We start from the raw sequence: 23286 nt of genomic DNA on the forward strand, positions 1-23286 counted from the left end.
GAAGCTATTGAATCCAAAACTAACCTCGTTCTTTCAGGATCCATGTATCGTTCTGAAGTCCTCCATGCAAGTCTAAGCTGATTCTTTGGTCCAAGTCCTGGCTCCTTCAGTCTCGGATCGTGTATCTATACAGTTTGTCTGCGTATACGTGTGCTGGGCAGGTTGGAAGTGGGTGGCTAGCATGAGTTCCTGCGAGGCCGGCCATGGCCCACTTATCGAGCAGGTCCTCGATCTTCGCTTGCTGCTCAGCGGGATCTTCGGGAAAGTTCTCTACCATGCCTCTACCAATCCCCCTCCTGCCTTCCACTTTGACCGGCGGCGTCCTATTCTCGAAGAGGTCATACCAAAAGCGCTCTGAAATCGGCCTGAATTTTTCGCAAGCGTGGCAGTATCGGTAGTTCTCCCGTCCCAAGTATCGACCGATTAGCGCTCGGGTCTCCTTGACACCAACCAGTGCTTTCTGACGAGCCCCACGTTCGGCGCGGCCTGTAGGGGATGGTTCGAAAGATTGAGAGATGTTGCTGACCATCTTTTCTTGAAAGGACGCGGTCTTATATGCGAACGCTTTGCTTGTAAGTGATAGACAGATGAGGCTGCTTGCTTCCAGGTTGCCGGCAATGTGGATGAACAGCTCTTGAGGCAGCGTTCCCAACGGATTAATTGTCACGTTGGCCATCCGAGCGCCTTCGTTGAGGATCTGGCAGAGTGTGAGCGTCGTGTACCTGTGGATCGAGACAGCTACCTTCTTGGACAGTCTGAAGAGCCGTACGGACGTCTTTGCAGCGCGCTTCTTCTTGACATGTCTAATCAGTGCAGCGAACCGAGCATTTTGTGTTCGTGGACCGAGTGAGCGACTCTTTTTGGCCGCCTTCTTCGGTGCCATGACTGCGAGTCTTGGTTTCTATGAGAGTTGAAGAGGTCTTCGAGGGAGCGAGAGAGTTGATGATGTCGCTGAACGATGTTTCATGATGATTGCAGACTGACGAGCAAGTGAATACTAGCGCGAAATTCGACGCTCGAGGTTCTTCGGTCGCAGTGAAGACAATCATTGAATTGTTGTGCTAACATGGCGGCCCAATGCTTCGAGTCCGAGCAGTTACGAGTTAAGAGAACGGATGAGATCAAGTGAAGCCAGCAATCCTTCTACTATCCCCACCAGTGTTTCACGAGAACCCGCCAAGTCCAGGCCTGTCGCCAACGAAAAGTGCAAAAAGTCTGCTACAACCACGACTGGGTCAGCCACAGATGTCTGCCGACTTTGCAAAAAGCAATAACATAACCTCGCGGGATCGGATGAAGCTTCATCGACCGTCGCCTGAATAACGGTCTCCGCCCCTCCTCCGATGTCCCACGAGAATGAAATCCGCACGCTTCAGGCACTATCTAATCTACGTCCTCCGCTTATCTCGCACCCTTAGTGAACTAGTAAGGGCTGTCAACTTCGAACCCCGGTTTGGGTGCGGATTTCGAAACACAATTCACGAACACGAATATATAACCATGGCAACTGAAATGGTATCTAGGCGAGGCTGCTTGCGAGCCTAGCTGGGCGACAGCGGAGTCACCTGGGTAACATTGACGTCGACAGCGAAGCGGGCATCGCCAAGCTGACGAGTTTGAATGCTATCAGCAGGGATGCGACTTTGCAGTATGCGTTCAACTCGTCGGATTCGTCCACAAGCCGCCAACATGCTTCCGGAAGCAGTCCACCACGCTTCTGCTCCTAGCTACTATTGAATTTGCACATCTTGAGGAGCGGTCATGCAGTAGAGATTTCCTACATGGCCGCGAGTCTGAAGGTCTAGCTGTTGCCATCGAAGGAGAGAGGCATTGATGGCTACCAACTATAATCATAACGGTCTGCAGGCATCGGTGACGATCCGTGCTTGTTTGCAATGACGATTCAGGACTCACCCACTTGTCGCGACATATACCTGAACAACCATTTCGCATCTCTGACAGATCGCCAGGTAACAGCGTGGCTTGATCTCCGGAAGGTAAGGTGGAGGTTATTACTGAACGAACAAATATATTATGAAGAGTATCAGTTGCCTCATCATGCATCTCGCGCAAGCACTGTAAAATCATCTTGTTGCAGAGGTACGGTAAGTGGTCTACTACGCCAATTGCGGAACTACTTCGGAGCCACTTCTTCGCACTCTGATATTTCACAGTCCCAATACTCATCCTCTAACGGTAAGCAGATCTCGTCTTCAGTGCGAGTTGCGGCAAGTGTGGATGCTTTTGATTCTCAGCCGAGAAGGTGCCTTATGCACCTTTTTGAATCGTTCTTTGCGTACTAACACTAGGCCTCTGCTTCGGTGGCGCACATGGTCACACGTGGCGACAATGCCAGAAAGGAACCATCCATACTTGCAAGCGATATCTCGAATTATCTGGCGTGCAGTGGCTGCATCTTTTCCCAATTCAGGTGCGCGCAAAGCAGCCTCACGGTTGCTTATACAGTGCTTATGCAGGCATACCTATTCGTCTGGAGTGAAGCAGCATTCTGGTGCGGATTTCCTCAGCGTGGCAAGCAGTCCGAACGAAGGGACCAATCGTCTATTCCACAACCTTTCCCTTTTCGGCTTGTGTCATGGCGTCCACCACTAAGATCTGGTTCTGGTAGGTGTAGCTACGTCGAGCCGCGGATTTAGCAATGCCCGATCAGGAAGTGCCTCCCAAGGAAAGGTACAACTCAGCCTGCCAAGTCAGTCAGAGCAGCCAGGATGTAGTCCCCGAGCCCGATGGGTGAATTGAGGCAGCCAGCTGAGAACAGCATCGACATATAATGAGCAAACCTCATATCTTTAGTTCTCGGAAGAAACACATCATTTCGACCATCGTTAGCACCATTTGCACAGGCTCTCCGAAGTCTCCAAGAAGCATCTCAGCGCCATGGCAACCAAACCCTCTCGAACAATCCCTCCCGGCGTCCGCGACCCCTCCCGCCGCTGGATCAGCAACAAAGTAATGCAAGACCGCATCCAGATCCTCAAATACGGCTACGAGACCACGGGCGCCAAAACCGAGGCCGTCCTTTGGTGCAAACCAGGCGGCGGCCCACCACTGCACTACCACTTAGCCTACAGCGAGAGATTCACAGCTCGCACAGGCAACCTCATCGTCTACGTCGATGGCACCAAACACGTGCTTACCCCAGGCGAAAGCGCCACGGTGAAGCAAGGACAAGTGCATCGCTTCACGGCGGAAGGGGACGAAGAGATTGAGTTCTCGGGCGAGGTGTTGCCTAGTCACCCGGGTTTGAGAGGGGGCTGTATATAATGTACGGGTTGGCAAATGATGGGTTTGCGGATAAGGAGGGGCTGCCGAGGAGTGCGGTGCATTCGGCACTGGTGGCGAGCATGAGTGATATGCGCTTTCCGGGAAAGCTAGGCTGGTTGATGGATGGGGTTATTGCGGTGCTGGCTTGGTGGGGAAGATGGACGGGGGAGGCGGAGAGGCTGCTGGAGAGGTATTGGGATAATTGATGTGGATGGGGGTGGATGGAGGGAGGCATGGTAGAATGGGCGAGGATCAGGCGCGGAGGACCATCGCGAAGTTCAGGACATCTTTCGGCGTCTATGACCTTGCGCGACAGGATAACTAAAACTTGTGCTTCGGAATGACCTGCGAGGTTCTCTGGGAAAGAGACAGGTAGAAGATAGAGTACTAAATATCGACATACACCCAAACTTTCGGGATCTCCGCCTAAGCGCTTAGATTTGGGCGCAAAATCTGGGGTTCTCGGAGATCCTTCCCGTGCCTGCGTCACAATTTCCAAAAACTTATCATCTTTTTGTTTCAGGACTTTGCGATCTCACCGAGTTGATATTTAGGCTGCCCGTGTATCAACAAACTCATCGAGACGCGACGCAGTGAATGCACGTTGATTGAGGCAATTCTGAGCAGAGCCCTCCACAATATGTCCAACCCATCCGTCGAAAGACCAGGGCCTACTACGTTCGCGCTCAGCATTTCATCACTCATCTTCGGCCTCGTCCTTGGCTACTTCATAGGCTCCGGCTCCTCAATAGGCCTCTTCGGCTCCTCCGACACATCTACAAAATCATCGAAGAAGAAATCACCAGCCCGCTCCTGGCCGAACTCGTACGACGTCAACGTAAACGTCGGCAGCGATTCCTCCGACGAAGAATTCGCACGAGCTATCCACACCGGCAAAAGCGATGACGCCGACGACGAGTCTTCAGACGATGCCGATAGCGACGAGGTGGCTTTGGTCGATACAGACCGCATCAAAGCCATAGCCAACACGAACGAAGAAGTGAAACTAATGCTCGTCGTGCGCACAGATCTCGGCATGACGAAGGGCAAGATTGCTGCGCAATGTGGACATGCTACATTGGCGGTGTATCGTGCTCTGACGGCAAATTCGAGTGCGAGTGCTATGTTGAGGCGGTGGGAGAGTCATGGGCAGCCGAAGATTGCGGTTAAGTGTGAGAGTGAGGATCAGTTGTTAATGCTGCAGGGTCAGGCTATCAGTTTGGGGCTGCCAGCAAAGGTGATTAGGGATGCCGGAAGGACGCAGATTGAGGCGAATAGTGCTACTGTGTTGGGTGTGCTCGGGCCGAAGGGGTTGGTTGATCAGGTTACTGGTGGGTTGAAACTGCTGTGAGCGGCGAGCTCGTGCGACCAGTCGGTGATGCGACCTCTTGGACAGTGAACAACGTCAGTCCGCGCGATCGAGCATAATCGAGGACTCTACAACAGCCATGTCTCGTGAGGCAATCACAGGCGCTATATCAAACTTCGATCAACCTGGTTCCAGTCGATAAGTTTCCGACTCGACAACAGCAAGACTCAGGCACGAGGACGACGATCATGTCAAAGCCAGCTAGTCGACGCCCATGAGAGTTAAGACTAAGCAAGTAACCCAAGGGGCGTCATGCATAGCACATGTGAAGGGATGTTCGATGCCTCAAAGAACTTGTGCCTACCATGGAAATTGGTTCCTTAACCCCAGCGCCTCCTCGGACGGCTCACCCGATTCCGGCTCGCCTCCTGCCGTTATCTTAGCGATAAAATCGAGCACTCTTACGACTTCCAGTCCGCCTTCTTACGCTTCCTTAAGCTTAGCATGCCACGGAGTTCTCGAGAACAGATCGCCGGTAGCAATTCTTCAGCACCACTCCAGAGGCTGTCTATTGATGCTCGCCTTCGCTGACGCTAGGTCAAAGAAGGTCACCTTTTGGGGGAGTGCCGCGAGTCGTGCTCGTCGCAGCGTGGCAGAGGACCAGATTTCATCAGTGGCTGAACTTGATGCCTGCTCCCATACAAGCCACCATGCAAGGATCGACAACACAACATATACTAAGAGAATAGAAGATTCACCTCCAACTACAGCACTCGGGCGTGATTGCAATGATCATTGGGACTGACCTCCGGCAGCATCTTCCCGATGATTCTGCCAGCAACAATTTGCCCTATTTCTGGAGAACAAGCTGAATCTGGGTGGCGACTCTCATCGCGTCGCTAAGAATGGCTGAATCTGTTTTAGAGCGCGATTGTCGTGTATACGGGGAACAATGAAGCGGTTCCGTGATGCTGTGACCAGCTGGAAAAAGTGGGCAAGAAATGGTGCTCGGAACTCGGTACAGCAGGACGATACTCACAGACATGGCGTTCAAGCGACTAGTGCAGGCACGACAAGATTGGGCTCCAATGGGAGTCATCCCTCGCCATGAAGGACCAAATGAAAGATACAACCTCTCCGCAATCACGATCTGCGACCAACAAAATTACTTGGTGCCCAAGGATCACTTCCCCGGGGCACTTGCGCAGGTGGAGAGGCGTACCTGCGCATCAAAACCGTGACGATCCCAGGATCCAGGAGTCAGAAAAAGGCGACTCCGATGCCAAGCGCGTCCCGTGGCCACTGAATCATACCGACAAGCTGCAGAGACATCTGCGCGGAACGTCTTGGCCAGCTGTGTCAGGAAAGGTCGATGTGATCGTCCTCCGCGTTTTCGCCTATTTTTCGCTCTAATCGCCTATGGCGCCTAAGCGGCCCCGGGCTGATCCCGCTTTTTCTCCAAGATCGACTCCTTTTTTGTTTGTGGCCGAATAAGTGGGCATCTCCCCAGATCATGGAAGAACCCATCTACGACGGTCGTGCTGTGCCAACAAGTATTTGAGGTATCGCTGACCCATCGATATGGATGTCGAGCACTTCGTCAGCGATGTCGGTCATCCACATCGAGCATCGAGGCGAAAGCCCAAACCGGGCGTCCTCAGAGATATCCAGCCAGTATCACGCTGTCTCGACCATGGACGATAAAAGTCATCGATCTATCACCAAGCAAATCGATATCGAGACAGTATCATGTGTAGAGCTACCAGAGAGGCAGCCTGGTGCTACTGGATTCCAACCCAGCCCCTACATGTCTCATGTGGCACCACCAAGACGAGTATCCGACAATGCTCGTGAAGGTATTGCCAAGGAGCGCAAGATGAGCTTCGCCAGTGGCTGCAGGATGTACCCCCGAGCCATACTCTGGTCCGTCGTTTTGTCATTGACAATCGTGATGATTGCATATGACAAGATGATGGTTGGAGGCTCTTTCGGCAAGGACGCTTTCGACAAGGAGTTCGGCGACCCAGTGCACCAAGAAGGCGATCCACCAGACTACGAGCTATCGGCAACCTGGCAGACCGCCTTGACGAGTTCGGCAACGAGCACAGAGACGCTTGCTTTACTCGCCAACGGCTACCTTACGGACAAGTTTGGGTACAAGAAGGTCGTCATTGTCGCTCTCGCTGTGATGAATGTCGTCGGCTTCGCTTCCTTCTTTGCCACAACCCGGGAGATACTGCTTGTCTCGCAGCTGTTGTCAGGTATGCTTGCAACTTCCGGTATTTGATTTGCCACTGACGTTAAGTTCAGGAGTTCCGTGGGGTGTCTTCCAGACTCTTAGTGCCACGTACGCAGCTGAAGTCCTCCCGGTAGCGCTGCGAACCTACCTGCTGGCCAACGTCAACATGTGCTGGCTCATCGGACAAGTCATTGCTACCGGTGTGCTCAACGCCTGTGCCGCTTTTGACAACCAATGGCAGTGGCGCCTGCCGTTCGGCCTGCAATGGGCATGGTCTGTGCCGCTGCTGGTCGTGATCTGCTGGTGCCCCGAAGCGCATGGTGGCTCGTCAGACATGGTCGAGACCAAGATGCACATCGGGCTTTGGAGAAACTCACAGAGAAGGGTCGCTCGTCTCTTGACGTCGACCAAGTTGTGTCAGTCATGAAGTATACCGACCACATCGAGAAACAGCTCAACGATTCCACCACAACAACTTACGCCGACTGCTTCCGAGGCACAAATCTTCGCCGCACCGAGATTGCTTGTATGGTTTGGATCACGCAAGCCTTCTGTGGTGGCACGATCATGGGGTACGCGAACTACTTCTGGATACAGGCCGGCTTTCCAGCTGAGAACTCTTCGAAGCTCACCACGGGTATGTTTGGTCTCGGAATTGTCGGCAATATGGCTGCATGGTTTCTGCTCCGCCAATTTGGCCGTCGCACGTTGTACCTCTGGGGCGAGACTGGCATGATCGCATTGCTCCTGCTGGGCGGACTGGTGAGCGTCATACCAAGCATCAACCCGGATGTCGTGTACTGGATCCTCGGCTCGTTGTTGCTAGTCTTTACGCTTGTCTACAACTTGACGATCGGTCCGACTTGCTACGTCCTTGTAGCTGAGATCCCCTCAACGCGTCTCCGCGTCAAGACTGTCGTGCTCGCCCGCGTCGCGTACAATATTGCGTCGATCATCAACAATGCCATCATTCCGCGCATGCTCAATCCTACGGCGTGGAATCTGAAAGGAAACACGTGTTGGCCGCTGGCTGGAATGGCCTTCTTGTGTCTAATTTGGATCTGGTATAGACTGCCAGAGACAAAGGGCCTCACGTATATTGAGCTAGATATCCTCTTCGACAAGAAGGCTCCTACGCCTAAGTTCAGGCAATTTCGCGTGAATCTGGAGAATAGAGGGTATCTGAGTCTGAACAAGGTCGAGCAGAGCGGGAGTCGATGGCACGGGTGGCAGGGGTACTCTTAAGCAGCGCTCCACCTTATGTCATGGCGGCGAAGACACAGCAGCACGACCTCCAAGCTTATAGCCGCCTTTAGCGAGCGAAACAGGCGCTAATTTGACGGTCCCAGACCATGCAAATTGTGTATAATAGGTGTATATCTCAGACCTCCTCCTCGGCCTCGGACGCGGTCAGAAATCACGTCAAAACGTGCGATAACGAGCTTACAACAACATACCCCTATGCTCCAGTATATCATGCGATGCGCTCCTTCAAATGTGATTCGTTAGTGATGCTGTTTGGGTCATCGCGCCGCGCGCACCTGCCAGAACAACTCGCATGGTCTGTGCGGATCCTGCTGTTTTCGGTTTGATATGACTGCGCACGGATCATTCACTTGGAAATCACAGACCCGTACTTCACTCACTGGTCTAACGAAAGTATGAATATTCTCACAGAGGAAATCTGGAACACAATCTACCGCAAAAAAGCTATTGCATACTTTGATGGCATGGTGCAGTGGTTCAGCACGTCGCAGCATTCCGTCTGTGCATGGGGTTTGACCTCGTGTGCTGTACGATGTGCGTAACAGAAGACCCTAGTTCGATTCTGGGTGCTATCAATCTTTTTGTTCTTCGACCAAGATGCTGGCACATCAATACCTAGCATCCAGACACCTGACGACTGGTCGCAGAAGATGATCTCGAGAGCATACAGAACAACGGATGTGCATTAGAACAAAGCTCTCCTCATCATGTCAACAGACACAGCTTGTCTTGAGAAACGCACAAAGAAGAAGCTCGAGCTCCTTCAAACTGACCGCAACCAGGGTGTTTGACGATTCATTGTCGCGACTGGACGCCAAGCCGACCACCATGGCAGAACGCAGTCTGTACAATCATGATCTCCCTCTTGGCTTCTACCACTGAACAATCGATCCTCATCAGCCAAGCAACATCCAAGACTTCGCCAAGATGAAGTTCGACGGCTTCGTCTCCTCCTTCGTCGTCCTCCTTTCCCTGACCTGTTCCGCCGAAGCAGGCTTCATCGTGGGCATTGTCGTCGACGTCGTCGCTGTGGTCTCCGAAGTTGCAGCGGAAGCGGTAGCAGGAAGTGTGATCGCCGAATCGTGTGGCATCGCGGCCAGCTCATGCTGGTATGGTGAATACGTGATTGTGAATGGAGCGCTCTACGCTGGATCGAACTGGTAAGTTTTCTTTCCAGCAACGAATGCGGAGCGCGATCGGGATTGGGGGTCTTGGAATTTTCTTTCATGCCTTCGCCCCGTACTCGTGTTCCGTGTTCCCTTCCAGCCCAGTTCTTCGCTCCTCATTCATCTCCTGACCCAAGCTAACAAACCACGAAGGGCCGCTGCTGCGGCAGTCGGTACAGGTGCGGCCGCAGGCGGTGTTGTCGGTGATGTCAAGGCAGGCAACAAAGGAGACGAGAGCGCAACCCTGGTCACTGGCGCCTCCGCGTCCTCAATCATGTCCTCGATCGAAAGCGTGAGCAAGGCCTCTCAGGCGTCCGTCGATGCGGCATCCAAAGCGTCGGCCTCAGCGGCATCCGTGGCATCGGTGCATTCCGCGTCGGTACACTCAGCCTACATGAAGACATTGTCCAGCGTGAGGTCGGTCCAATCAGTCATGAGATCGCGCGCATCAGTCGTGAGTTCGCTCTCGCAGTGGTTGGCAAGCGGGACAGTGGCGTTGACATGGACCCCACCTACCGGGACGGGAGCAATTTGTGAGTCCTAATCCCGGCTGTTGCAGCTTACGGAGACGTCAGAGCCGTGGCCATTGTGTCCTGATGGTCTTTATGCTCTCAGGAAAAGTATGGAGAAGTTGCGGACGTGATTTCCTTTGACTAGATCCAATGGCAACAGGCACCGCCCCACCTCCTCCAGGCAGTCCTGTCAAGACTCTTCCCAACGGTCAGCGTGTTCCTGAGACCCCTCCTGGCGTGCCCGAGTACAACTTCAGGATGTGTCAGAACGACATCATAAAGATGGGCCAGGCGAAGCCGCCTGGAACTCTCACGGTTGAGAATACAGCTGGTGGCAAGAGTAAGAGACCTCGCCGTTGCCCTGCTTCCCCTGCCTCTGCTTCATAGTCCCCCACTCTTCCTTCTCTTTTTCGAACCTACAGCTTGGAAAGAGAGACAGCTGACTGACATTCCGTTCCGCCTCAGACCTCAGAATAAACAGTATCCCACCGACTTGCATGGCGCTCTCGGGGGCGCTGGTCGGCGATCCGAAGCTTGGGCCGCATCCGTTTGCCGCGGGGAGTGCTAGCTTGGAGTGGGCGGATGTGAAGCCGGAGTTCATTCAATTGGTGAGGATGGCTTTGGGGATGCCATTGTTGTAAGGTGTCGGTAGCACGGGTCTGGTGACGCGGGGCTGGGCGATGGAGACGATGAAATGAAAGTTGCATTGGGATGGGAGCGGGCAAGGATCGGTGAAAATGCCTCCAGATTGCGAGATGAATATAGATTCATTTTAATCCAGACACTCGACTCACGTGACGCTCTCAACTTTGCTCCCATAGCGACAGAAGAGCAGCTCGCCGACGTGGGAGTCGTCTAGGGCTGACCATACGACAAGACAAATCTCGCCACCGACTGCAGACGCAGCAGCGGCAGGAGATCGCTCTGGAACGTTCGATCAATACGGTCCCAACCTCAGCTGAGACCGGATGACAGGAAGTTCTCAATTGAGGCCGGTTGACGTAGTCTCCAGCAGACCGGATGACTGCCGCTGCTCCTGCAGCACTGCAAGAGCGATCAGCTCGCGGGCTTCGCACCTGCCTCTTTATACGCTCCCTGCGGCAGGAGCGACGAGCTGACGGTAAGTTGCACTTGCCTTTCCAACTACTTTCTGCAGCAGGAGCGATTGGCCGAGTGCTTTCACACCTGCCTGTGCCATGCACGTTCTGCAGCACTGCAGGTGCGACTGCTGATGGCACTCGCGCCTTCCTCTCTATACACCTTCTGCGACAGGAGCGACAGGAGCGACTGGCCGACGGCAGGAGCGTCCCGGCTGAAAGCAATCGTACCTGCTTTGCAAACAATTTCTGCGGCAGGGGGCGGTCAACGGGGCCGGCCTTCCTCGGCAGCATAGCCATGACTGTTGGTAGGAGCGGTCTGTCGAAGACACGGCTGGAAGATGAATGGTCAGATGGAGAGGGGAGAGGGAGAATCGCGACAGACAGTATTGTAGAACGCGCCACAGCAGCACGTCCAAAACCATTTTGAGGGGAGGTGGAAAGCCGGTTGACGTATAGCCTCACGCGAGACCGGATGATCAAAATTTTGATCAGACTTATCTATCGCCGGATGACGTATCGATTGTGCTGAGACCGGTTGACGAAGAGGTGCACGGGAATCAACAGTAGAGACCAGATGCAGAAAGCCGTCTGCTTGATCAAAGGTTTCAAACAATACTCACTAACTACTGTGTATAGGTATGGCGCTGACTCATACATCCGCTCCTCGACATGTCTGCGTCTGCGTCTACGTCCAGCCCGAGATTTCAAGCAACACTTGCAGGCTGCAACCCCCACCTTGGAGCATTGATGATGATAGCCATAAGACAGCCCGAGAGAGCTCCAGTGACCGGCACTGCGGAAACGGTTAGCTGTCGAAGTGACACAGAGCAAGAGGGGAGCTCACAAGTAACGAACCAACCCATATAAATCCAACTAATCATCCTCCAATTCACCGCCCTCACCGTTCCCGCACAAAGCGCAACACCCACCGTCGCACCAGTAATGCACTGCGTAGTCGAAATCGGCAGGGCCAGTCTCGTCGCCATGACCACGGTCAGTGCGGCGCCCAGCTCCATTGAGAACCTCGGGACGGGGAATGCAACGTTAGCCGATTGCCCAGGTTGCGCATCATGTTATACCCATAAGTCCACAGCCCGATCGAGATAGCGGCACCACCGAACGCAAGGATCCAGATGGGAACTTCAGACCGGCTGGAGGCTTCATTCGTGCGCCAGATCTGGTAGATCGCAGCCAGGGGACCAACACCGTTGGAGACGTCGTTCGCGCCATGTCCGAACGAGGCTACGGCAGCGGTCATGACCTGCAGGAAGGAGTACAAGTGTTCAGTCTTGTTGTCATAGGCCGGAACGTGCTGGTGGTATTTGCTCAAGTCCTTAGCCAGGATCTTTGCGGCGAAGCCTTCGGGGCGGTGTGCGCGGTGCCCTGCTCTTCGACGATGTCGCGGTTCACGCCGCGAAAGAAGTAGTATTTGGTGCGGGCGAGGAAGCCGGTGGGCGTGTTCCAGGGATGGGCTATTGCTTTGGCTTTGGCGGCTTCTTCCATGCTGAGGGTTGGGATGGAGTGGTGTGGTTGGGTCTGGGTGTCGGTTGGGGTGATGTCGCTGTTGGAGGAAGAGGAGGTGGCGTTGCCAGCGGTCTTCTCAACGTCGACGGGAGTGTCGGTGACGTTGGTCTCTGGGATGGCGCGGGCGAGGACCGGGTTGGCGGTCTTGGTGTTGTGGCCGCGGTAGTAGTCTTGGACGGTTTGCTTCTCCATACCTTCGGGCATTGGGGGCACTTCGCCTTTGAACCACAGCATGGGACCTTTGATGATCTCCCAGCTCTTCAGACTCCAGTCTTCCAAGTAGAGGCGGCGGTAAAGGAATGGTAGCAGGAACGCGGCGTACAGGAGGACGACACCAGCGGCGCCGCCGAAGATTGTGCCGACTGTGGGGGCTGTTCCCCAGTCATCGAGGTCGAGGGAAGCGGCACCTTTCCAGACGATTGACATGATCAATACAGCCGCAGTGACGCCGAAGTAGAGTGGGATCATCCAGAAGCCGCAGATGAGGGGGTTCTTGCGCTGAAGAACACCATACTTGGTGATCAGGAAGATGATGGCGCCGAACGCACCGGCAATGCAAGGAGCTATGCCCCACGCGGCGAATACTTGAGGAACACCCTCCCAGGTCCAATCAACACCACCAGCGCCGATGGTAGCGAATGCAACACCAATGATACCGCCCACGATCGAGTGAGTGGTGGAGACAGGTAGGCCGATCTTGGTAGCCAGTGTCAACCAGAGGGAAGAACCGACCAGAGCGCAGAGCATGGCAAGCATGAGCACCGATGGGTTGGTGTCGTACTCCGAGGTCGAGATGATGCCGTTCTTGATAGTTCCGGAAACACGAGCGCCGGCCAGGACGGCACCACCGAACTCGCAGACCGTAGCGATAAGCATGGCTTGGAGCATAGTGAGCGAGCGGGAAGAGACCGACGTCGCGAAGGAGTTGGCGACATCGTTGGCGCCGATGTTCCAGGCGTCGAGGAAGGCGAAGATCAGTCCGAAGGCAAAGATGTAGTCATACTCGGGGAGTGCACGCGACACCATGTTGGGCGGTGTGGCGAGGAGTCAAGTAGTGGGAAGAACTTCAAAGAATGTGACCCACGGACCAGGGCTGCGAATGCGCGGACACAAATGGATGTTGGCTCGAGAAGAGAAGCGAGGACTCAGAAGTAGACAGCTTTCTCCCCTACTTTATACGGCTCTTTGACCAAGACCGCGAATTTTCAAATGGCCATGTATTCCACGTTGCATCCGCCTTGGTCGATATGTGCGCGCGGTCCATCGACGAATGACACGGGCGTATATGTGAGCGTGCGCTTCTGGAAAGATGCAAAGTCTCATCAGTGAGCCCTGTTCCCTCTCCATTGGGAGAGCCGAGAGTAGTTCGGATGGCGAAAGCCAGCATAGCAATGGTGGATTCCGCCATGCCAAGGGCTTTGCGCTGGTCTTGGCCTTGGCGGCGGAATGCCGATAAAGTGCGACGACGTCGTCTTCTACGCCGTTTGTGGTGTGTCTGTTGCTCAGTGCTTGAGATATCATGTCGCGGAACTCAGTAACGTCGTGGACCGCCAAATTACAGCACCTGTATTGGCCTGTTCCGTCAATGAAACGGTATAGTCGAGCTCAGAACATCTGGCCGGGATCTGTATAAGCATCGCAGCGGACCCGTGACAAGGACTTGGCCAGTTCTTGCGCGCCTCTTTCTCGCCATAATGGTGTCAAATCCCAGCCAGCACGTGGGCAACATGATTGGCTCACCTCCAACCTCATATTCGACAATTTGCTGACACTTGGGATATCGACCTAACCCGCGGCAGACCCGAATCATACAAAGATGATCTCCTCTCGGCGAAGTCGGACGAGTGGTGCTCGCCGCCGCCAAGTCGGCGGCTAGCCTCAAGCACTTTGCTTCTGCAGTGGCGGGTAGTGGACGGATAGCAATCGGTAGTCACAGTAAAGAAACATGATCGATGTGGTTCTGGTAGTCAATCTGTGAACAATTCCAAGCTTCAGGCCCGAAGAATTTGAATCGCAGGTCGAGTGCGCCTTGATTGACTGAATAAAGAGATCCTACTGCACAGTCAGTAGCATGTGCTTTTCGTTGTACCTGTCTTCCTATCAACTTTGAAGTGCGGCGACAGGGTAAGCCGGACCCGTGCCAATCAGAGAGTGTCAAGGCGTTCGCAGCTCAGTCGTGACATCGACATGTGCGACACCTCCACGACCAGAATAATCATCGCGTTGGTAAATCCGGAGCTGCGTCACGATGTTTCCTCGGACGGATGGACACCCAGCGATTTCAACGCGTGTGGAAGTCACGATGGGCGCGACATGTTGCCTTGCGTGACCGCCTGACAAGCACGACTCATCACAGCATGCAGGTGCAGCTCCAGAACCATCGTTGCCTTCAACACTGAAAGTTCGAACAGGATCATTCGCAATGATGTCGTCGCTAGTATCACGGGATGCAGCTTCGGTCGGGCCATCTGAGAGCGCCGTGTTTCTGCGGATAATGAATCCGGAAAGTTCTTATTGGACACAGCGTAGACAGTTGCGTCACTCCAGAGCCTCGGGCCATATCTCGCCGCGTTGCTGACACAGTTGAATGCTTTGTAGAAGTGTTGTATTTGGGCTCGCATTTTTGTATCCTTTGGATATCACTCGTAGCATCGATGACAAAAAGATGAGCCTCGAGACGAGAGTAGCTTATCAGAAGAGTCAGACGCCGGCCAGCGAAGGAGTTCAACTGTGTAAGTCTCACCCTGTTCGAAAGAAGCATACAGAGGATGTGGACGGTAGGAATCTAGCGGAGCGTGGAGAGGTTCAACGCCCGCTTAGCCAGGACTCCGGCGTGTCATGGGCTCATATAGAATGCTTGGGAGTACAGCTTGTGTGGTCTGGGTAGACTGGCCCGCTACCGCCATCAAGAAAAGTGTATGAGGGAGTCGCGACAAGACTACAGAGCAAGGGACGTGCGGCAAGTACTTCAGAGGACAAGACTAACACACGTATAGCTGCAAGCTCTGCCGTCAACGCAAGACGCGATGCGATAGACACCTTCCGACATGCGGCTTCTGCTCGAAAGCAAAGGTAGCCTGCCAATATGTCCCGCAACCTGGTAAACGGGGCCTCCGAGCTGGTTATGTAACTCAACTGGAGAACCGACTGAATCACTTGGAAGTGGAACTGGAACGTATGAAACGAGAGCAAACATCGGTCGCCTCAGCCTCTGTTCCCACGCCTGCAGCGGCTATCACGCCAGTGTACATTGAGCCAACTCTGCGATCTCCTGCGACTGGACCTAGAGACCTCACTGCGACGGGATCGGGAATTGCAACTCCGACAGGAGGGTTCTATGGCGGCCAGCCTCCAAGCAAGAGGTCTCGTCATCGCCTTGAGTCCGAAGCGGCTGTCAAAGATCTCATGAGTCTCGGTCCAGCAGTGCTGTTCTCGCTGGCAGAGACGTGGTTCAAGGAGAACCAACCATGGTGTCCAATCTTGAGCCACGACCACATATCACAAGCTCTGGCATCCTTGCCAGATCCGGTCGACGCAATCGACGACATCGAGCTTCGTGCTGTGCTAGCTCTGGAAATATCGTACTCGACACAAGCGCTGTCACTCGGGTACCACGGTCGCACTAGATTGAGTCAGTATCTGAGAGGTGACGTGGTGACTGAGGCAATGGCTCATCCTTCGATCAGTTCCCTGAGGGCGTTACAAATCATGGCTTTGATGGACTATGGCTCCGACAACATACCGAGCACGTTCAGCCTCATGTCGATCTGTAGACGTATGTGTGAGAATCTAGGGATGTTCGAAAAGCTGCGTGCGCAGCTCGAAGCTCGAAGTCCTGCGCAGATTGGACCGCCACCAACAGATAATTCTGGAGGAGATGCGAGTACGATTTCGGTGACGTGGTGCATACTCGCACTCGACGCGGTGTCGACTCTAGGCGTTGGATGGAGGGATGTCTCTGCTGCGCTGGTCGACCATCTGTCAAGTGTGGCGTATGTCAGTACACCACATTTTCGGGATTCGTTTCGAGGCCATGTCCATCTTGCTGCGATCGGCCTGCAGCCAGTTCATGAGTTCCTGCATGAACGTGCTCTGGCGCCAATGCAGTCAGTCGACGATGACGACCTGGCCAGGTGTGACGACATGTATCAGAACCTTATGCTGTATGTTGAAGCGCAGCCGAAGACGAGCTACACCATCCTGGAGAACGGCGTGGTTGACTTCGATCCCAACCTAGTTCATACAGAGACTCTTGTGTATGCAACGACGGTCATGATGTATCAAGGTCTGATTGATTTCGAAAGGTCAACACCAGCGATCGCCCTAGAGCGATGCCTGCAGATGTGTAACGAGAACATGGTGACGCTGGTCCGCAGTATCAGCGATGCCGATGCCGAGCTGAACACGCCTCTGCTCGCGTCGTTCATATTTGTCGGAGCGAGATTTAAAGTGGTGTACTGTCGACAACGAGGCGAGCCTTTAGACGTGCCGTTCGACAACCTCATGCATGCTCTCAACATGTGCGCTCGAAGATGGGTTGTAGCGAGACGTCTGGACATCGCGCTGCGAGCTGCTGCACTGGAGGTTCTGAAAGGTCGCTCAGATACTGCATTGCCATTGAGCTTCTGGGATCTAAAGAAAAGTTATCTCGACATCTCGGAAGAATTGAAGACGTGGGTGTCGACCTGGAGGACTCCGTTCCAAGACACTTCTCTGTCAGGTCCATATTCGTGGTTTCTTGGGTGGTGAACAGGTGAAGTTGAGATCCAAAGTGGCCACCTGTCCGTATCACTTGTACCCCAGCAAACCTGCTTTTGACTCACCGTCGAATTTGCGAGAAGGCGCCCAGCCTCACAGCGAGGACTTGTCCCTGTATCAGTCGACTGCACTCACACATTTCGCCATACCACTGCTTTTAGATGGACCTCAAACAGCTTTCGAGAAGTACATCAGTCAGAGTATCAGACATCCCCACTATCAGAGCCTCCATCATGCCTACGCAGCTGGCACCAAACCGACAAGAGCGGCGCCGGGAAGCCCGACACAAGCAACAAGTCGCGAAAGGCAAGATTGCAGATCGAGCCACGGGAGCACGACGCGACCGTCAGAGCAATGCTAGGGAGATCAACCGCACGAACATCAGACACAAACTCGGTGTTCCGGATGACCCAACAGCACTCGAGAAAGTCCAATCGGTCGCAATGAAAGCCTACAAGACCAGTCGGGGCGCTTGGTACGAGTTCTGGATGCTGAATGCGGAGGAGAACAAGGAGGAAGCGATGAATGCAATGGTTGGCTTAGTGCTGGCAGCGATTGCAGCGATTCTGCTCTGCTGCTATGACAGATACGTCGTGGGAAAGGCCGCTTCGCCTATGAAGGCGCTCAACATTTCGCACATACCATCGGGTCTCTTTGAAGAATAATTCTGCAGTCTCGTTGAAGTGGTCGAGCATCTCACAGGATGGTGTGCAGGAACAGCGATGGATTTCAGGAGCACCTTTCTGGGTGGGCCAAGTCTGGCAAATCTCCGGGTGGTTCAGGCGCACGCTTAAGGACCTTTGGTACGGGCGCAGACAGAGGCGAGGTTTATGATCGACGCCTTGACACAACGTCCGACGTACAAAGACAACATTATCACACGACCTACATTGATCAATTACTGGTGATCGTGATTTGTAAGACTCGTGCTCTATGATGATGGGAACACGCTCTTCACAGGCGGCATGTCGGCCTCCCTGCGAGCCGCGCTTCCCACTCGCGCGAAAGCCTGAGCTTCCTCCGACGTCGCCCGCATTGAATCTGGACCTCGAGTGCTCGATATTTTCCCTTTGCTCCGCATGTTGACGTATTTCTAGACGATCGACTCCATGTATGTATTCGAGAGGTCAGAGCTGATGAGCCACAAGATGCGCATTCTGGCTACGTGATAATGACGAGGCTTGAGCCCATGAAGACGAGCTTCCGTTAAAGGCCACTCACAAGGCAAACCTCGATCGCGATTGACGTCCTCCTGATCGACATCGCCTGTGCCAACTACGAGAGACTCGCCACCTCTTCAGCATGCTCCCGCCCATTCCTCGACCCGAGGACTACGGCGTCTCGCCCGCAACGGGCTTCCTGCCCTCGACGCTTCCCCTCCAATGCCTACCTCACCAGGTATACGATAGATGGGAAAGAATAGTGAACAACTTCCAGTCGCTGCTGCTCTCGAAAAGGCTACGTACAGTGATAGACAAGCTACCCATCATACCCGCCGTCCACCTTGAGACAGAGGCGGAGTGGCGAAGGGCATATGTCGTCCTGGTGTTCCTAGCCAATGGCTATATCTGGGGTGGCGAGAAGCTGCAGACAGACTCCCACCATCAATCACATACCCATTACTGCAGGTATCAGAACACCTCGAACTACCGCCGGTAGCCACATATGCAGGAACTGTGCTATGGAACTACAAGCCCATATTCTTGTCGGACCCTCTCGTACTCGACAACCTGTCAACTCTACTCACATTCACCGGTTCACTAGACGAGCAATGGTTCTACCTAGTCAGCGTGGCGATTGAGGCCAGGGCAGGTCCAACAATACCACTTATGCTGGACGCTATCCAGGCAGCACGAAACGACGACATCGTCAAGGTCACCGAAGGCCTTCAATCGTTTGCACAGACACTCGACGAGCTCGGCACTATCCTGGTGCGGATGTATGAGAACTGTGATCCTCATATCTTCTATCACCGCATTCGTCCATACTTGGCCGGCAGCAAGAATATGTCCGATGCAGGTCTGCCCAACGGAGTCTACTACGACGACGGCACTCGCAATGCTCGATTTCGGCAGTACGGCGGAGGCTCCAATGCTCAGAGTAGCATCATCCAGTTCTTCGACGTCGTCCTAGGCGTCGAGCATAGACCGACGGGTGCTAAGATGAATGAAAGCTCCGAATCCGAAGCAGAACCAGGTTCGGCACCGAAGCCAAGACACAACTTCATACATGAGATGCGGCAGTACATGCCTGGTCCACATCGACGTTTCCTGCAGGCAGTCGAAGGTATTGCCAACATTCGCGAATATGTGAGATGAATCGATCAAATCGCACGTTGACTGTGGCCTATGACGCAGCGCTGGCAATGCTAAGAACGCTCCGAGATAAGCACATACAGATGGTCTCGAGGTACATCATAGTTAAGAGCAGAGAGTCCCGAAGCCAGAGCCGATCAAGAGGTCAGACAAGCCTGATCCTGCTCCTGCCCGTGGCCACGGCCTGGCGTCAGTTCGCTACAAGACTGGCGCCGGAGAAAAGCCGAAGAAGACTCGCGGGACAGGCGGGACAGCTCTGATTCCGTTCCTCAAGCAAGCAAGGGACGAAACTGGCGAACCGGCGATCGACGAATGGGCAAGAAATATATTGATGGGTGGTAGACGCACAGAAGTTGATGCCGAGATTGCCTATCAAAGCAGACTGACTGCTCAGGAGCTCGATGCCGAGGAGCCACTGATCGTCGGCCTTTCCGGAGCATGGGATATGGAAGAATCTGGTGGCGGATTATGTTCATACTAACGACAGGACGACGATTGGACAGCGCGCAGCGGCAGCATTTGGGAGCGATGGGAAAGTGATATTGAGGCATAACAGTAACGCAGCAATGCACATAGAGCAAGACCTGCTTGGTGGAGGCTAGCATCCTGGGACAGGTTCGTCCAAAGTTTTCTACTACTGACGTGTTACACCTTCCGCTCCGTTCAAGTGCGCTGCTGCCGGATCAAGCTGTGCGAATTTGCTAGATCTTATTGACTCGGTCGGAATTGCTTGCTGCCTCCTCAAAGGCTGTGCCTGCCTCCCAGCACCTGTTCTCCATTTCTCGCTGAACTGCACTCCGACACCAACGAGCCACGAGTATGCTCCACCCGAACTGAGGCATTCACCTCCTGCTATTCATTGCCTAGGGCGGGCATATTGTTCGATTCTCGATCGGCTATCCAGTTCGGCTACCTCTCCGAAGCGTTTGCTCACATTGACGCTCCCTATTCATTAGGCTCATTTGAGCCATTCATTTACCACGACGAGTGCATTCATTCCGCTTTCTGTCCAGCCCTCCCGCTCCGCTCCACCATGAATAGCCTTCTCCACCCCTGCTATCAATACTAGCAATGTGTTGGTTTTCTTTCCTACCTATTGATGCTGCGTAGGACCCTCCCATCTATTCTCTATTCATCCCCACTATTTCATCCGATCTATTCAGCAGCCGTTTGCCATTCATCCGAGTACTCTTCTGCTGCTTCAATCATGCTCTTCGGCCATAAAAGAGCTCTACCGCTTCTGCACCTGCTCTTTCGATTCCCCAACACACGCATACTTTGCACGATTCCGCCAACAGTTTTCGACTTCAACCTCCTTCATCCACTACCCTTGCGCCTTGATTGCTTTGTTGTGCTGGTCACAACATCGTCTTTCCTATTCCCACGTTACTCGACAGCCTCTTCAGATCTCTCCTTCTTCACCAACTACTCTTCCCCCTCCGGCCTAATCCTAGCCACAATGGTTCGAAACACCGCCAACCTGACCATCTCTCCTGTTCGTCCTGGTCGTAGGACCGACAACCTTGCCTCGCCATACCTCAAGACCACCCCAGCGGAGTATCCTTTCCCATCTGCCGGATTCAACACCACACCATCTGGTCCTGTCTATCCGGCTCACGTGCTGGATGCTCGGTCTGCCTGGCCTGCCAATCTCAACCCCCAGGATGATCACGAAAGCGAGCAAGCAAACCAGATCTACGATTTCTCGCCCGCTCTGTCTTCTCAGAACGTCAACAGCTCCGATTCGTTCAATCCTCTCGAACAAGAGCTCTTTGGCGACTACGATCTCGATTTGAATCAGTTCAACGGCATCCAGAACACGATTCCAGAGCTGCCAGAGGAGACTGGTCTTGCTGGTGACGCTGCTGTTCCCGCCCAGGCTGTGGCTCCTCCTGCTACAACTGCTAATCATGTTGGTCAAGATGGCAGTAGCAAAGCTACAGCTCACAACGAACAGCTTGCAACTCCAGATCTTACTCCTCCGCAGCAAGCTGGATCTTCGGTTGTGGAACCAGCTGTGGTCATCCTAGACGATGAACTGGATCCAACGCCTCCCAGCGCTGCTTCTGGCAACAGTCGAAAGCGAGCTCGATCGCCTTCTGTTGTCGAATCTGAGCCTCCCAAGAAGCGAAAGCAAGCTATTCGGCAGTCCAGAGCGACTCGTCTCACACAGACGTACAAGGGTAATCCCAAGGAAAGCTGGAAAGCTGTCAAGCAGCGGACTGGGATGTCCCTTGCTGTTCCTGGTGCAAAGCGTATCGATCTCCCCCCAGCGAATGTTCCATGGCCTGGACGCCAGCCACAACTCTACGATATACAAGCTCGTTCGTATGAACCGGATTGGATGCGATTTCAGCAAGAGCAAGCATGGAGAAATCAGGGCGATTACGCGTACCAGAACCAGTATGGCTCGCACGGCAACTTTGAGCAGTACCCATCAGGATTCGGTCAGTATATGCCTGGTACACATCAGCAAGCAGGTCTTCGGAATCAGAATCAGCCTTTCCAGTATCAGCAACAGAGCCACAATCCATCCCACGGCAGCTATAGCCAGAACAGAAGCCACCAGCAACAGCAAGGAGAGTTCTACCAGCAGAACTATGGTCCATACGCCAACAATCGCCCTCAGCAACGCGACAATGGCTGGAATGCACCACAGAATGATCCGTTTGCCAGGCAAATGCAGCAAATGCATAGCAATTTGCCCAATCAGCAAGCAAACTATGCTCAAAGCCAGCAAATTCGACCTGCTCGACCGCTCCAGCAGCCGCTATATCAGCAGAATCAGCCTTCTCGCAGCTACTCGTCCCAGTATAGTGGTAATACATATATTCCACGCCAGACACAGCGCCAGCAGCAGTTCCTGCCACAGACTCCAGCTCGTCAGCTTATGCCGACGATGGCTCCTACTCCTGGAGCTCCTCGCCTACCTGCTACGTACGACACAGGCATTAGACGTGAAGCTGGACGTGGTGGCCGCGGTGGAGGTCGTGGTGGTGTTGCCCAGGCTCGTCCCAGCCCAATCAGCATAGATTCCCAAGGCAGCCCAGTTCCCAATGATCGAGTGCGAGATGGCGCTACTGAGTTTGGATTCCCGCAAACCATCTTTTTCGGAGAGTCGGCCGTGCCACAGACGCCGACCACCCGGCCAGCGAATCCAGATCAGTGCTTCATCAGTCAGGATGGTGTTTTCCGCTCACCAGAAGGCGACTGGCTCCGACGCCAGCCCATGAGATCTGCCCAGCATGACCAAGCTCCTGCTCCGCGACGAGAGCCTGGCGCGTGGCAGCCACCATTCGACCCAGATCTGGCAACCTGCTGCAAGTCTCACCCGCTGCAGGTGTCCCGCGTGACCTCATGTCGAACTTCGGCATCGTGCCGGACCCTCTGGCGACTTCCACCATCTTCCAGCAAGCTCCAGCTCAGGGCAAACGGACCAATACATCAGCTCTTGACAATGTCAACTTCAGCTCCGGCGGGATGAGCGACCAGCAGCTCGAAGAGGTACTGCTGAACGCCACTCGAGACGTCGCTGCTCCGGCTTTGCCAACTACGCAAGCCTACGATGAGCTCGGTCACAACGTCGCAGAAGGCACTGGTGAGGCGGATCTGGATTTGCCTGTCGGTGATTTTGAGCTGGATTTGAGCCCTGAAGATTTCGAGTATGCCAGAACTGCAGAGTGGGCTGACTTCGACGGAGGAAGTCACTTCTAGGGATGAATAGCACAGGTGCTGGTTGGACGATGATGGAAGGAGTTCACACAGGACTGATGAACTTGAAGGAGTGGCAATGAATAGATATATTGCTTCGC

General features: G+C 54.0%; 10 protein-coding genes across 10 annotated transcripts; 8 read left to right on the forward strand and 2 right to left on the reverse strand.

The window, feature by feature from the left end:
• Positions 1-106: 106 nt before the first annotated feature.
• Positions 107-883, reverse strand: AB675_7029 (uncharacterized protein; the record flags this gene model as incomplete). The annotated part of the gene is made up of 1 exon (XM_018147365.1): positions 107-883. One exon carries the CDS (start codon positions 881-883, stop codon positions 107-109), a length of 777 nt encoding a protein of 258 aa, XP_018003427.1.
• Positions 884-2898: 2015 nt separating this feature from the next.
• Positions 2899-3285, forward strand: AB675_7030 (uncharacterized protein; the record flags this gene model as incomplete). Its single annotated transcript, XM_018147367.1, has 1 exon — positions 2899-3285. One exon carries the CDS (start codon positions 2899-2901, stop codon positions 3283-3285), a length of 387 nt encoding a protein of 128 aa, XP_018003528.1.
• A 640-nt stretch (positions 3286-3925) lies between these two features.
• AB675_7031 (Peptidyl-tRNA hydrolase 2) lies at positions 3926-4636 on the forward strand (the record flags this gene model as incomplete). The annotated part of the gene is made up of 1 exon (XM_018147368.1): positions 3926-4636. The coding sequence occupies one exon, from the start codon at positions 3926-3928 to the stop codon at positions 4634-4636; it is 711 nt and encodes a 236-aa protein (XP_018003591.1).
• A 1564-nt stretch (positions 4637-6200) lies between these two features.
• Positions 6201-8078, forward strand: AB675_7032 (Alpha-glucosides permease MPH3; the record flags this gene model as incomplete). Its single annotated transcript, XM_018147369.1, has 3 exons — positions 6201-6855; positions 6905-7106; positions 7148-8078. 3 exons carry the CDS (start codon positions 6201-6203, stop codon positions 8076-8078), a joined length of 1788 nt encoding a protein of 595 aa, XP_018003590.1.
• Positions 8079-9026: 948 nt separating this feature from the next.
• Positions 9027-10418, forward strand: AB675_7033 (uncharacterized protein; the record flags this gene model as incomplete). Its single annotated transcript, XM_018147370.1, has 4 exons — positions 9027-9259; positions 9419-9798; positions 9938-10117; positions 10243-10418. 4 exons carry the CDS (start codon positions 9027-9029, stop codon positions 10416-10418), a joined length of 969 nt encoding a protein of 322 aa, XP_018003275.1.
• Positions 10419-12203: 1785 nt separating this feature from the next.
• AB675_7034 (Phosphate-repressible phosphate permease pho-4) lies at positions 12204-13427 on the reverse strand (the record flags this gene model as incomplete). The annotated part of the gene is made up of 1 exon (XM_018147371.1): positions 12204-13427. One exon carries the CDS (start codon positions 13425-13427, stop codon positions 12204-12206), a length of 1224 nt encoding a protein of 407 aa, XP_018003273.1.
• Positions 13428-15578: 2151 nt separating this feature from the next.
• AB675_7035 (uncharacterized protein) lies at positions 15579-17150 on the forward strand (the record flags this gene model as incomplete). The annotated part of the gene is made up of 1 exon (XM_018147372.1): positions 15579-17150. The coding sequence occupies one exon, from the start codon at positions 15579-15581 to the stop codon at positions 17148-17150; it is 1572 nt and encodes a 523-aa protein (XP_018003197.1).
• A 242-nt stretch (positions 17151-17392) lies between these two features.
• AB675_7036 (uncharacterized protein) lies at positions 17393-17824 on the forward strand (the record flags this gene model as incomplete). Its single annotated transcript, XM_018147373.1, has 1 exon — positions 17393-17824. One exon carries the CDS (start codon positions 17393-17395, stop codon positions 17822-17824), a length of 432 nt encoding a protein of 143 aa, XP_018003400.1.
• A 637-nt stretch (positions 17825-18461) lies between these two features.
• On the forward strand, positions 18462-19955 carry AB675_7037 (Indoleamine 2,3-dioxygenase; the record flags this gene model as incomplete). Its single annotated transcript, XM_018147374.1, has 3 exons — positions 18462-18732; positions 18795-19468; positions 19590-19955. The coding sequence occupies 3 exons, from the start codon at positions 18462-18464 to the stop codon at positions 19953-19955; spliced, it is 1311 nt and encodes a 436-aa protein (XP_018003514.1).
• Positions 19956-20681: 726 nt separating this feature from the next.
• On the forward strand, positions 20682-23188 carry AB675_7038 (uncharacterized protein; the record flags this gene model as incomplete). Its single annotated transcript, XM_018147375.1, has 2 exons — positions 20682-22650; positions 22815-23188. The coding sequence occupies 2 exons, from the start codon at positions 20682-20684 to the stop codon at positions 23186-23188; spliced, it is 2343 nt and encodes a 780-aa protein (XP_018003469.1).
• Positions 23189-23286: the final 98 nt, after the last annotated feature.

The sequence above is a fragment of the Cyphellophora attinorum genome (genome assembly GCF_001299255.1).
Source record: "Cyphellophora attinorum strain CBS 131958 chromosome Unknown Contig5, whole genome shotgun sequence".
Taxonomy (NCBI): domain Eukaryota; kingdom Fungi; phylum Ascomycota; class Eurotiomycetes; order Chaetothyriales; family Cyphellophoraceae; genus Cyphellophora; species Cyphellophora attinorum.